At 35.1% G+C, this 14,801-nt stretch overlaps 1 protein-coding gene across 6 annotated transcripts in view; it reads left to right on the top strand.

The window, feature by feature from the left end:
• Positions 1–14,801, top strand: part of LOC113503731 (MAGUK p55 subfamily member 5-like) — a 142,078-nt gene that overhangs the window by 65,163 nt on the left and 62,114 nt on the right. For 4 of the 6 annotated variants that reach the window (XM_026885812.1, XM_026885809.1, XM_026885811.1 and 1 more), the window contains 3 exons: positions 5,851–5,966; positions 8,344–9,008; positions 13,781–13,912. In XM_026885812.1, coding sequence (XP_026741613.1) covers positions 5,851–5,966; positions 8,344–9,008; positions 13,781–13,912 — 913 coding nt within the window. The remainder of the gene's footprint in view (positions 1–5,850; positions 5,967–8,343; positions 9,009–13,780; positions 13,913–14,801) is intronic. The other 2 variants (XM_026885814.1, XM_026885813.1) reach the window with 2 other exon arrangements.

Raw genomic sequence — 14,801 nt, 5'->3', positions numbered from 1 at the left:
ACAGCACACGTCTCTGCCGGATATGTTAGTGTCTCCACTATCGTGACAGGTAAGCTTTGTTAGCCGACGGCTTTCAAGCGAATATTCATACAGAACTAGCGAGAATAGACAATAGCTAGAATGTAATAGTAATGATAAGGTGGAGACCCGTGTCTTGGTGACGGGGGAGAAAGGACCAGTTTTTGTTGTGATGCATGGAAGCAAGTGATTGTTTTGGTATTTGATTTTTGTATGTACCTACGTGGATAGGCTTAATGAAGTGGGAAAAACTTAGTGTAGGGGGAGTCGTTTTAAATGTATTTGGTCATATCTTGTTATGACTGGATATTTGGACCATATGAAGTATTGTTTCAACAGGGCCATTTTTTATGTCATTCTTTTATATTTTGATAAACAGTACTTAATGGTTATATTATTTCTGGTCCTTAGTTCCGCAAAGCCATTTAAAATTTTGTACTTTTTTGCATACTCAAAGAACTATTCACTATTATTGGTGTTATTAGTATTATTGGGTCTTCAATAAATCATAGCCTCATTAGTTTTGGCATCAGATCAATTTGACCATCCTTTTAGTCCTCCGGATCTTCACCACGACAATCACCTCCGTACAAAACCTTACAACCGTCTATTGGCCATAGCAATAAATCTTCGTCCAAGCAACTCAGGAATCGTGTAACAATACTTCATTACCCTAAACACCAAGACATACAACCACATCCTAAATTAAATCGAAACGGTATGTGTGAGCGAGACAAGACTCAACCTCATGCAGCGTGCCGTATCGTTTCTGCACCTGCAAGTCTCACTTCACGATGATATTGTGATCCCCAAGCTGGCGACCACAAATCGGTAATATAACAAATCGATTTAGACTCGGTTCCATCGACTAGTTCCGCACTACACCAGATCACCGTTACTTACGGTGGTACTCCGTACGGCACTACCTGCTGACTTACTATTATTTCTTTATAATGATCTGTTGTGAATTGTTCTAATATATATTTTCTATATTGTTCTTGTGCGTTATTAGGTGGTATAGTCTCGTGTGCTCCGATTGAAACATTAGATTGATTGTATAGTAGAAGAATCTATATTTTATCAGCAGTTCTAATAAATAAACGAAAAATTAACAGGTGCTTCCATAACTTTCCTTTCCTCTTCTGAAGGTATTGATATTGATTCAGTGGGGATTTTATAAAAGAGAAAAACAAAATGTTTTTTTTTTGCATTTTAATTTAGACTTTAGTCAAAAGATATTATAGTCAATGTATTCGAATTGAGGATGGAAAGCCAAACCACACTGCAACTAAAAGAATAAAAACTCACATTTCAATTTACCTAACTACTTAAAATTGTAAAAGCGCCGTGTAATTAATTTAAACACGAATACTCACAGATTTTTTTATCACAGAAAAGCATACATTAAAAGCTTCAGGTATATCAAGTATAAAGTCCAGTGTTTCATCTTTTCTATCCAAGTTGTTATGCAGCACTGTATAAAGCCGCGGTGATCGTATGAGCCGCGCTCAAGCCACAATATTCACGATGGCATTTGTTTTTTATTTCAACAGCTTCTGGGATACGGTATGGGTAAAATCTATTTCGTATAGAGGAAAGTCGGTCGAATGGAATAGTTTTTCATTGAATTGTAGAATTTGGGAAGTTTAGTTTTATTTTTTACTTGTCATTAGAGATTTGACCCCTTGTTGTCCGATCGGTAAAAAACCATACTCATAATCGATTATATTTATCTCAGGCTTAACCTGCTCTCAAAGTGATACCCATTAAGCCTTCCATCAGCCAATCAGGTCTAATCCTTCTTAATTACTTAACACATTTATGATGATGACTTTTATTTGTGGTATTGGCAAACCGGCAGTAAATATCACAGTCCGGCAGTTGGCCGATGACAAGCGAGTGAGCTTACCATAATTTCAGCCAATCCGATGAAGGGTCCATGCATTCGGAAAATTGGTACTTTATATCCTTTTGGTGATTAAAATAAAAATGAATAATTACTTTTGAAACCTCTCTCTGACAAAGCAATTTAATCCTCACGTCGCGGTAGTTTCACAGACATGACAGGTCACATGAGCACAAAACACTCAGACAAGGAACAAGCATTCGTTTATTATACTGATGCTTGTCTTAGGTTGGAATCGAAGCCGCAACGTGTCAGTGGTTTAGTCGTGGTGAATATAACCATTGGACAATTGGTGCAGCCAAAAAATAAATTTAAATTATTTTTCCATGATAGATTTCACTAAAATATTTGGTTGGAAATGTAAGAGGGTTTTATTCTGTCTAGATTCATTGTATTTGTGTATTTTTTAGTAATTTTTCGCTGACAACTTTCCGTATGTTCGTTAGGAGAAGTTGTTTTCCCCATAGTACCTCAGACCCATCGTATATCGTATGTACCGAAACCAAATAAGAAATGTTTTCTTAAAACTTGTTTCTAAGACAACTTGTAATGTAACCCAACATTATCTTGCAACAAAAAACTATCTGAAAAACGGCAACAACTCCAATCTGTACAAAGTCCAAAGTAAATAAATAAGTTAATAAATCATGGCTATCACTACAAGTTCGTAAATAACTCAACAGAAATACAAATAAAACACAGAGTTTCCTTTTCTGCGAATAAAATGGGGCGGTATTCGCCTACTGACCTAAAATTAATAGTTTACGTGAGGAATTCCCGGGTTCCGCTGAATGATGCTGCCCCTAGCCCGGTTTTATTTTATGTGCCTCGCCGAAATTGGGAATATTGCCGGGAGGCCGTGGTGCGAGATATAAGCTTAAATAAATCTATCGTTTATTATGATCCAATTGATTTATTTATCTGCTTTAAAGGTTATGTGATTTTATGTTTCGAGAATCGTTCGTATGATCGTAAATTGAATAGTATTTATACAAAAGATTCAAATTGCACTTGACTTTTAACTGTAAAGTTAGTTGTATAGTTCAAAAGTCTCGTACCCAATTAAAATCATTCTTAATATCGACTTAGTACACTTCATCAAACCGGTCATTTTTAGCCATCCGTTTCAAAGGACCAATCCACATTTTTACTTTCATTTATCTAAACAAGATGTAAAGTTTATTAGTGTAAAACCCGTGAGTCATTCATCATTATAAAAATAACGAATCGATTAAAGTGTGAAGAGATAAGACGACGTTTGCAATATTTTAATCTGTGACACATAACTGGTTTGTGAAGTGGAGCATATTTTCAACTAGGAAATGACTTCCTCTTATTTATTTGTATCGGTAATAGCTAACGGTATATACAAGTGGTCTCAGCTGTGAGCATTGATGAGAACATACTCAGATGTAGCTTGTATTGAGTTTTGAAACGGACAATTTGAATTAAGTAGGTACATTTTGTAAATTTGACTTTTCCCACGGTAGGCTATTTCGTTGAGTAAAAGTACTTTGTAATAGCAGTGTTATATGATGTAATATTTTTTGACTTCATGGGTGAAGGGTGGGCAAAAATGGACGTTGTAAAATGTAATTTGACCTAAAAAAAATCATACTTAGTAACCTAATTTAAAAAATGTATATCATACGTACATTTAACATTTCCAAGTTTCTGAGTTTTTATAACGTCCATCAATTTAAGGATAGAAGGATCAAATCGCTTCAACTGCTCGAAATAATATAAATACACTTGCACCACACACCAAGGTCGTGCGTTTTATACCCAGGATCACCCGGGCATCGGGCAGACAATAAAAGTAAGCACTCCACTGTCGGGATTAGCTGTAATAATCATTCGCATTGTTTGACAATATTCCTGTCTGCTGAGCGAGGGCTGCCCTGCAGGACATTTAAAGAAGTTTTAGAAATGTTAATAGTCAACTTTTTAATCAGTTTTAGTTGTGTTTTCGACTTTTGAATTAAGGGCAACGTGGAAACTTGAATATATAGTGGCCACTGACACCACAAATAGTTTTTTGGACTAGGATAATTTTGTTTTTAATTAAATGTCATTGAAAGTAGCTTTTCTTAGGATGGTTAATTAAAAACGCTTCAGTATCTCATCAAACTCAAAAGAACCATTTTCGAACTCAGGAAAAAATTCAGTAAAGCGTTATTACAAGATTGAGGTTAACCCTAACAGTTGCCTGCGCTCCTTGATAATGGAAGAAATTCCTTTTTGCGTAATACCATTATTATTTATATTTTGGCTTCCACACCGATTGGTGAACGAATAAAGTAAAGTGGCGCGAAACGAGGCCCTCAACTCGGAGCTTTAAACTGTGGGAATCGAACGAATCCAATATGGTGTCTGAGAATATGCTGACTTCATTATTATAATGTGGAAATTGCTGAAGCGACGGATCTAATTATGCGCGGCTTGCTTGCGCGGCTCCAAGCGTTTTCGATGCTCAGTTGAAAATGAAACCGAAACGGAATTGGGTTAAGTGTGGCAATTTACTTGCCATTTGTGTTTATGAGATTAGAAAATAATGTATAAAATGCTTGAATTATAATGAATTTTTGTAATAAGTTTAATACAATTACTTTCTTATAAGTCGAAAGCTGGCAAGATTTTTATTACGCATTATAACTTTGCATCAATTACTCATAGACGATTTTGAAGCTTCATTTATTTTTTTAGAAACCGATCTAAAATTGAAAACATTAAGACACCCCATCAGCTCATGGTTAAGGTCTACTGTTAGAATTGAAAGTAGTTAGACGATGCTAATAAATTTGCAATTAAGGCGCTATCAAATAACTACGAACCCGCCATCAATTCATCACCAAAAAAAAACAATCATTAAACTATTTGTTTCTTTCAATGATCCCTATTTTAACAATGCAGCAACATCACAAGCAGAAACATTACTTCTAAATACCAGCTGCACATTCTGCATCTTGTCTTGCAAGACATAGCACCTACATAATGACGGTGGCCGTTACATAAAGCGTCGTCGTTACGCATGCGTGACGTCACACGTCGCTGCTCCCGACCGTCCGACACTTCTGCCGGACGCACTTCCCTTGTCACGGCATTATATAGATTGTGTTAAGAAAGTAATTATAATGAGTACAGACTGTACTATTCAAAGGGACTAGCAAAACTTGCCATGGTCATACAGTTTTTTTGACACTTCATTTTTTTCTGATAACTTGTTTTCTACTGTTGTCACTGTCGGGATTGAGATGAATTCATTGGTTGGATACAACTGTCATCGTTTTTGCTGGAGGTTCTAAAAAAGTCTCGCCGATACAGGGAAACCAGAGAAGGAATGTTAATAGCATCCAAAATCTTTAGATTACTAATTAAGTCCTTCTTTTCTCTTGGAACAATAATATAATAAGGACAAACTTACCTGAATATGACTTGCACGTAACGCTCTGTATAACTCAGGGTATCAAATTCCATATCTTAATTCTTAAGGCAAACAGTATAATACAAAGATAGTGTGATGCTGGGGAGTTTGTCGCGCCGTTTCTTCTCTCACAGCAAAAGCACTAAGGAAGCGGTTAAGGGTGGGCGAAACTGGGTGCTGTCCTATATCATTTGACCTTCAAAATGTGCTACTAAAGGCTGGCCTGTTGGTCTAGTGTTTAGTGACCCTGACAGTTTTACCAGAGGTCGTGGGTTCTGTTCCCATCCAGGACAAATGTTTGTGTGACGAGCACGATCATTTGTTGTGTGGTGTAATGTATCTTATGTCTGTATATGTCTGTATTTAAAAATATAGAAATTGTATAACTATCATATCAGTTTTCCAGTACTTATAACACAAACTTTGCTTAGTTTGAGACTACATGGCGTTGTGCGAACATTGTAAAATATTTTTGAATAACAAGTCCGTTCTAACTTTCCAGGCCTCGCCGGCGCTCTGGCTCCAGCATAGTGGTCCTGGGTGCGGAGGACGAGAAGCGCCCGCCCCCGGATGACGACAAAGACATGCTCACCATGCTCTCAATCACCTCTGATACCGGTAAGCACTTACTAGATTCTTCAATTTTATCTTTTTGAACACCGAGCCATAGGTAATGGACTGTTTATGAGGTTTCTTTTGCCCGAGATGGTGGTTAGCTCTAGTATTTTTTTTAAGACTCAATACTCAATACTTGATTGCTTCCATAATGTAGTTACAGGTGGTAATTTTAGGTACAATGTACAATTATAGACCCCGTAGGGCACAGCATTATGGTAGGAGAGAGCTTTATCGCTCACTCGTAAGCTTTAAGAATTTCCTGGATTGATTGCATTTTTTGGAATCGCCTGTTAGAAGGACTCTTGACATAGCCACCACTGTAGTCACCTTATGATTAGGATACTGGAATAAAAAGAAATCGTTGATTCTGGAAATAGGATATATCATCACTTTAGCATGTAAATATTTTTATGTCGATATTGTCTTTCTGACTACCCTGAGAAGAAATGTTGACACGAACTCAGGGGTTTCAGTCCCTTTTAAGGTGCAACCAACTTTGAACTCGCTGTCAGTAAAATTTTCAGTTGTACTCCTATACAATACGAGCAAGACCAATAAATTAAACTACTTTCTTACGAGACAATTCCATCAGATCATAAAAATATGAACCGACGCATTTGTGCTTAGTTTTTGAAATTAATTGTCTGTACCGTACAAAATAAATACCAGTTCACCAAAATTCTTGCGGATTTAAGCAAAATGGTAAATGCGATGGAAATTAATGAAATAAATGTCGAGCGTAGGTGTGTTGCCCACACAGGGATCTTCACAAAATTGTGTTTATACATCTCCTACGCAGTTTTAAATTACTTATAACATAGCTTAGTGATTAAACCCAATATTAAGAGGACTTAATGATTGACATATTAGGAGCCTAATGCCTAGAGGAATAGTTTTAGCTGTTGTGGAAGTGGCATCTCTCTTCCACATCTTCAATAACATATATTTCTGAGGTTATGGTAGACCCCATGCAAGGAAAACAAAACGATAAAATCTTCTAATACATTCACATCCCAAATCTCGAGTAGGTTCTAAAATCAAACTTCATGAAAAACCTCAGAGTAAATAAAACAAACATTGGTGCGCAATGGTACTCTATGATTCTGCCAAATATTAACGCGGACGGTCATTATTTTTTTTGACAAAACGTGGAACCTGGCCAGTATTACGTAGCTTTTGTGCTTCCTGAATAATTTTCATTGTCATGTTAGTTAAAATATACATTTTGTATTTGAAGTTGGATTTCATTTAAATTTTTGTGACGTTTTTATTTTTTTTACTTTATTTTATTGTACCTGTATATTGTCTTGCATTGGATACCTTTATTGGTTTTTGACAATAATATGCACTTTATTATTTTTCCGAATATTGGTATACGTTCTTTTGTTATTCTGCCTTATTTATTGTGACCAGTAAGAAGAGGTATTTTGCTGACAGCTATTATACTTCACTCGTAACGAAAAATTTTACTTCAAAATGAATTACTTTTAACAGGTGTTTCAAAACTGTTGTTTTGTCAAATAATGTTTTGTAACTAAGAAATTTTCTAATAGATCTCGTTATTCTGTACAGTTTTTGTATCTGAACGACCTCCAATTTAATAATTGAACAAAAACTAAGGAAGCAGCCGATATATTCTTTAATTAACTTTAACGACTTCTTTAATTCATTTTATATAACAGCTTGGCTTCGAGTAATTAATAGTTATGTGTGCAGTTGAGTCTATTAATTTAAGCATTGTAATATGTTTCCTTATAAAAGATATAAGCTCACTAGTAATCATGAGCTATATTTAATCCATTGATTACATTATTTAATTGAGTTAGTGTTACAAGTACATTGGTTTTTAACGGCTCCCGCACTCAGAAATTTAATTTTTGTATCTTGGGGTGTTTCGGAAACATTAAAGTTTCAGACACAAAGATATCTAGACTTTAACATTATTAGACTTCAAAAAAACTGTATTTTTTCTGCCATTTGAATATTTTTCTCTTCTCAGTTTTATTGGCAGTGAATCTAACAAGTAGTGATTATACCATATTTATAATATACTACACTAGCTTGGATGTTGCTATAAATACTTATGTATAGGTAGCATCGTGTGGTTTCCATGTTGTAGGCTAGTGCGTCGCAACCAGACGCGAGCACTGATCTGTTCCGACACATGCCTGTCTAGAGCCGATACGATGAATACAACGCGACATATATTATGATTAGGGTGATTGTTTTAATGTACTGTAGAGCTGTGATAAATTTATTTTGGGATCGTCAAGAATAATTTAAAATTCTGATAAATAAAGTCGATGTTGTTTGCTATTTTCGAAAGACCAAAAAACTATCATCTTCCATAATTAATGAAATATATTTCAACTTCCAGGACCCCACCGCGAGATGGCGGTGGACGTGCCGGACAGTTTCATCGCTCGGAACAAAACGCCCCCCCGCTACCCGCCCCCGCGGCCCCCGCAGGTACGCCTCCGGCCCTCCAGGGACGAGGAGCCGCTGCTGTCGTCCGGCGGCTCCGGCACCAGCTTCGGCAGCAAGCAGAGCACCGTGCTGCACACCATCGACATCTCCGCGCCCAGCTCCGACGGCTCCGGCAGCTTCAAGAACAACAGCACCATAGAGCTGCTCTCCCTGCCGCAGAGCTCTGACGGCTCCGGCAGCTTCGGCAGCAAGAAGAGCAAAGGCTCCTCAGAAACAGCCAAATGCGGAGACCTCAACTCCGAAAGATCAGATTCGGTAGCCTCGAACACCACACACAATCTGAGCGATCACAAAATCCAGCTCCTCATATCTAACGGGGAGGACTCCTTAATAGATTGCAGAGAGGGAGTGACATACTCCGCACGGACGGACTCGGTGCTGATCAGGGAGGCGGTGTATGCGTCGTACAAGCTGCCGCCCGGCTTTGACACGACGCCGGTGCTCCTCGGCAGAGAGGTGGCCGTGGATGTCCCCGACACGTTTGTCCAAATCGTGAAAACCACCCCCAAGTACCCGGGTACGGCTACCGTGGACAGAAAGAGCGTGGCGTTCCAGGTAAAGGGCACATTGCATCGCATGGTTACCATGGCAACATTGGAATGGTGGGACTACTGGGTGCGTCGTCTTAGTTCCCGAATGCCGTTGAAGTTAATGACTGACTGAAAAAAAACTCATTTTTTAACCTCCTATTTTTTTTAATACCGTGCAAAATTCATTACTTCTGAGCAAACTTTTAAACCATCTATGCTGTCTTCTCATTCTGTAACCATCAGATTTGACATCAGTCCTTTAAATCAGCATTGCATTCAAATGGAACCAAGATGATTAGTAGGTAGGACTAAGGGTTTAGCAAGTAAAGGTATTTGGTGCATTATAATAATTTAAGCTAACAATTAATTGAGTATCCAACATACTAACATTTATAACGTGTAGTTGGTATCTGGGGTGATATTGTAATAATATTTATTTGTCACAATCATCTTCATTTCACAACGAGATTTTAGGCATCTCAAAGGATTTTAAGATCCTTGAGAAAATTTACGTTCAGTTCATTTTGTTATTGCTAGGATTCGTTTTCGCTTTAGCATCAAAACAGGAGGTCCACACACATTGTGTCTCTAACTATAATCTCACATAAAACTTGTCTAAACTATTTCAAATATTCCTTATTACCAATTAAGACTTTAAAAACAAATTCAGCTGCACTTCAAAATTGTTCCTTGTTTCCATAGCTTTAAGTTTAAAATACTTTACCAAGCGCTTTGAATGCAGCGTGTCTAAAAATAGTAGTTTTTTATCTTCAGTGTCGCGTAGATAAGGTAATTATGTAGTGGCAACGGTTCACAATTATTGTGAAGTAAACATGCATTTCGTCACCTTCACCTGGTTCTAGTAATATGATGCTATCATGAATCACGGTTTGATGTTAATCTTTTTGTTACGAGTTTAAATCTTGTCCCGTTGTTTTGCTTTAGATTTTTAGTTAACTATTTTTTTTTCTTTAAAGAAAACTATTCCCGCAGGAAGGAACTTAATTCTTGTTGTCGTGGGGGTTTCACAAATAATCAAATCAGGTGCATAAAGACACCCAGAGTCAGAGCAAGCATTTGTGGATCACACAAATGTTTGTCATACGCGGGGATCGAGTATGCAATTTGGGAACTTTGTAAGTCAAAATTTAAAAAATTCCTTCTTAACAATATCAATTATATTTTGAATGGTCAAATGTTTAATCACTGATTTATTTCTACCGGAGGCTACATTTTTAATTCCGTTTATTCTTCAAGGCAGAAATTGAAATGCCTGTGTTAAGTGCTGAACAGTTTTCTAAGTTTAGTTGAGAAAAGAACAAACAAACCCCTTGTAGGCTGCACCAAATAATAATTTATAACATAATATGTGTGTTTGATATAATAAATAACTAAGTAATTATCAAATCAAATTAAATGTGTGTCTTCATCATAGTCTCAAACATCACAAATGTTCATGTTTTGAAACTGCTGTGTTAAATCTCTATGGATTCCTCTGTTTTATTTTTCTACTATCTATGGTATCTTAACATATTAAAAAAAAACAATTATTTGAAACAGAATAGATTCTAAACTCAAAATCACTATTTAATAGAATATAATTTTTTCTATTTTAATAACCAAATAAATGGTTTTTATCGTTTTTTTATCATATTTATTACTTTCATGTAAAGATAAAAAAAAACATAAAGTTTATTTGTGTGTTTAACACATGCAGTTCACTTAACCATTTCCATTGATTCACGCTTTTTTGCACCTCTTAAACGCTCTATTCCGTGGACATTTCAAAATCAAATATTCAAAACGTTTGAACAAAATTAATAATTCCGCATTTGGTTGTTTCTCTGGATTTCCTCAAGAATTTATTTTTATCACATTATGATAACAGTGAAAGCTGATTATTGGTTTAAGATTCGATTAAAAAATATTGCATTAAATATAAATTAAACAAAAGATAAGTCTGTTCGTTGAAAAATAATCCATTTATGTATACATTTATCATAAGAAGATCATAACCCATTTATCATAATAAGGTTTTAAACTAACTTCAATATTTTCGCTATTCAGCTAATAGTAAGTGATGTAAATGATTCTATACCAAACCTCCACGCAATTCTTAAAATAATAGACTAAAATAGAGTAAAATAATCCCTAACATATAACCAGTAAATATCCCACTTTTTGCCCAATTTCGTTTAGATCAAGGATATAATCATACGTTACGTTCGCGCCAACCCGAGGGACACATAATACCCTGAAAAATGTCGCATTACAAACGTTATTGGTATTTATTACTCACTGATAATATACTCGAATATTTTTCTTCTGTCTTTGCATAAAAATGTAGACAGAAATTCATTTTATTTTTGATATTTTATTTTGCTATTATTATTTTGCAGTATATATATCTCTGTCGTATGTAAAACCTTCTTACAGATTCTAATCGATATTTAATTTGAAGTATTAATTCTATTCTTTTATGTAAAAAAATCCGTAATTTTGATAAAATGTTTTAAAAACAGTGACTTTTTTTAGGTAACTGTATTAAAGAACGTTTATATTGTATGTGTATTAAATTAACAAATATTTTCCTTTTCAGGTTGCTAATTTAGTAAATATTTATTTTAATAATGTGTAATCTATTGAAACGTATTTTCTAATATTTGCATGTCATATGGGGTCGTATTTTACTTGATACTGTAGGAAATATGTTTAGACTGTTTGTCTTTAGAATTATGGTTCAATTTCTTTAGCATAGATTATGTGTTTTATAATAATTGAATAGGGATGATGACGGGGTATAAAAAGAAAAAATCTCATTAGTCCCTCAGTTAGATAATTGAAAAGTATGAGACACGTATTTTTTCCCTTTTCAGAAAAACTAGAATTGACAAAGATTAACTGCTTTAAAGTTTAGGAGAGCGGGCTTGTGACGTAACGATAGAGTAAAATTTATACTCAATCGTGACGTCACTCGTAAGTTTCATTCGCTGTAATTTGGTCAATTTATGTTTGCGGGACAAATTAAAAAATACGTATGCATTATTATACAAAAATCTACAAGACGCACACTGCAAAAAAATTGTCATCATCCCTGTTGCCAGTAACAGTCATATAGTGTCATTTTGGACATTTATGAAGTTTGTTAGCCCGTTCTCTTGTTTACATATATGTTTTTGCATGTAGAGGTCTCCTTTAGTTGAAAGTTGAAAACACGGCAAATACTCTTTCTTTTTTACTCTGTCACTTAATTTTATTTCCAACACGTCCTTTTAATACTATACGTTTTTGTGAAGCGAGACGTCCAATTCTCAACTATGACACCTACATTTTTCTTTCACGATGCTGAAAAGCCCTTCAAATTGCTGAAAAAGAAAGTGAGAACACATTCTAATTTAAATTTTGTCACTTAAAAAGAAAAATGTGCAAAGTTGAGAGTAAACTTGTTATAAAACGCTGTTTTCACATCAATCTATATTAGAACTTGAACCATAAATTGTAATCTTGCAAACAGAACTGGTAAAGTTGGAATACATTTTAAGTTTAACTAAATACCACTTCGCGAATCTCTTGAAATGATAATTATATTGTCATAGCTTAATACGAAAAAGAAATTTATCAAAAATTGAATAACGTCAAAATTTATCGGTATTCTCAATCGACAGATTGTTTTTTTTAAATGCTCCCTTTGACGTTTTAAAATTTGAAAATGACGTTTGCAAAGTGGTGTTTATTTTTTTTTATTTGATGTTAAATGGTTTAGTTGTATTCTATTCAGCCACTTTTTTAGCTTTATTAAGACTGTATTGGGTTAGCATGAGAGCAGTATGGGATTTAATTAGTACTTAAGTAGGTCTTAATTGTTATTTATTGATGTTGTATTTTAGATTTGAATGGAACTAAGTCAAATTCAAGTCTAGAAAATAATTTTTAAAATTTTTAATTTCTGTAAAATCGTACCAGTCATGATAAAATTTATATATTTGTTACAACATAAGTAACTTTGGTTTATCAAAAACATATATGATAATTCGAAAATGTTTTGTAACACTTCAAATTTTATGATGACTAATGTCGCTTAAAAATTGATTTATATAAAACATTATAACTTTCCAATGTCTTAAACATCTGGGTTCGAGTCCCAAAAGTTTTTGAATACACGAATAATGGTGTATTTAGGTTATTATAAAATAATTCAATACAAGTTGATTGAATGAAACTAATTGGTCTCCAAGGGCAATTCATTTTGTACCGAAGATCTCTTCAGAAGTAGATTGCCGAAGCTTTCAATTTAACGTTATGAATTTCTGAATTCTGAAGACGGAAGATGTTTCCTTCATTGATAAAATTTAGTAACTTAAATGAATATCTTTAGTTTCTTTATTATAATAGGCCTTTGGCCTATGGTAGAGAAATACAGGCTGATATTGTGAGAAAAAATGGTAACAATTTTTTATGAAATAAAAACAAGAATAAGGTTATTTTTTCCAAAACTTTAAGATGCCTAGTGGTTTCTTAGGTTTACGCGAATGTTAGACATTGAAATGAAACTACTTTTATGGGTAAACCTTTGCAGGTATCATGGTCACGGGCAGACGGGCAGTCTGCCCGTGACCATGATACCTGCAAAGGTTTCGAAATGTCGGGAACTAAAATCTAAAATTAAACCGCGATAAAATCCGTAAAAGTAGTTTCATGTAAGATGCCTATTAGCATCCTATTCATATCAGGATTTGCCCCCATCCAATTTTTCTAAGATTCAGTATTAAAAATCTTTATAACATGTCTTACTTGTAGCAGGTGAACGGTACAGCGAAGACAGTGGCGCCGGCGGTGCCTCCGCGCGACACGGCGAGGGACGCGCCGCCGCGCCCGCCAGCACACGACAATGTCAGCAAGGAACAAATGGACTCCATCAAGAAATACCAGGTCAGTCCACTAGATAGTTATAATAATAACAGACTCCAACTTACCATTTATCCCCGTATAGGACAATCATTTGTGAAACTACTGAAAACTCTGGCTGTTTTATAGCCTGTGAACTGAATGTTTGTGAAACCTCGCGACATAAGGGTTAAATTCCTTAATTCTTACCATGACTTTCTACAGAGCATCTGAAAGAAGAAAGAAAGAAAATAACTTTTATTACGTGCTTGTGACCCAGAAATACATAAGGACGAATTGTACAAAATTGAGACATTAAGGTAAGAATATGCGTCGCAAACACGCAATACGGCCGTCGCTCAGCTTAATGCTGCAACCCTGAGAGAGACAGAGTCACAGCGCTGATTTTCAGCGATAGCCGACGTCCTAACGTGATGACGTCAAATCGGTAGTATATATATATAGATTAAAATAAAATAAATATAATGTTAAAATTACATATACATAGAACAAAGTAAATAAATAGAATATTAAATCATGTAATATCTGCATGTGCGTAACTAGCATTAAAAAGGTATATTAAAATGGCATGGCAACAATCAGATAAAAGTTATTAATCTGTGCCATGTTGGAAGTCGTCTGAAGTCTTATTCTTATGTTGGTATGTTGTGTCTGTACTATGGTTTATGAATTATGACCTGTGAATATGATAACAATGGCGAACGACGCTAACTACAGAGAAATAAAAAGAAGTAATTATGCAATCGAAGGTCGAAAATACTGTGATGAGTAATGTGGTTGTGTATATATGAAGATGGTAGTTTGTGCAGTGAATGAATTTTAGTATGTGATAGTGCGAGAAGGTCGAAGATGTGTTGTAATCAATCTGGTGAGTAAAAGAAACACAAAAAATAATAATTTTAAAGTGTTTTAG

This window comes from Trichoplusia ni, chromosome 20, assembly GCF_003590095.1.
Source record: "Trichoplusia ni isolate ovarian cell line Hi5 chromosome 20, tn1, whole genome shotgun sequence".
Lineage (NCBI taxonomy): Eukaryota > Metazoa > Arthropoda > Insecta > Lepidoptera > Noctuidae > Trichoplusia > Trichoplusia ni.
Note: the sequence above shows the minus strand (reverse complement) of the source record. Positions and strands in the feature narration are given on the sequence as shown.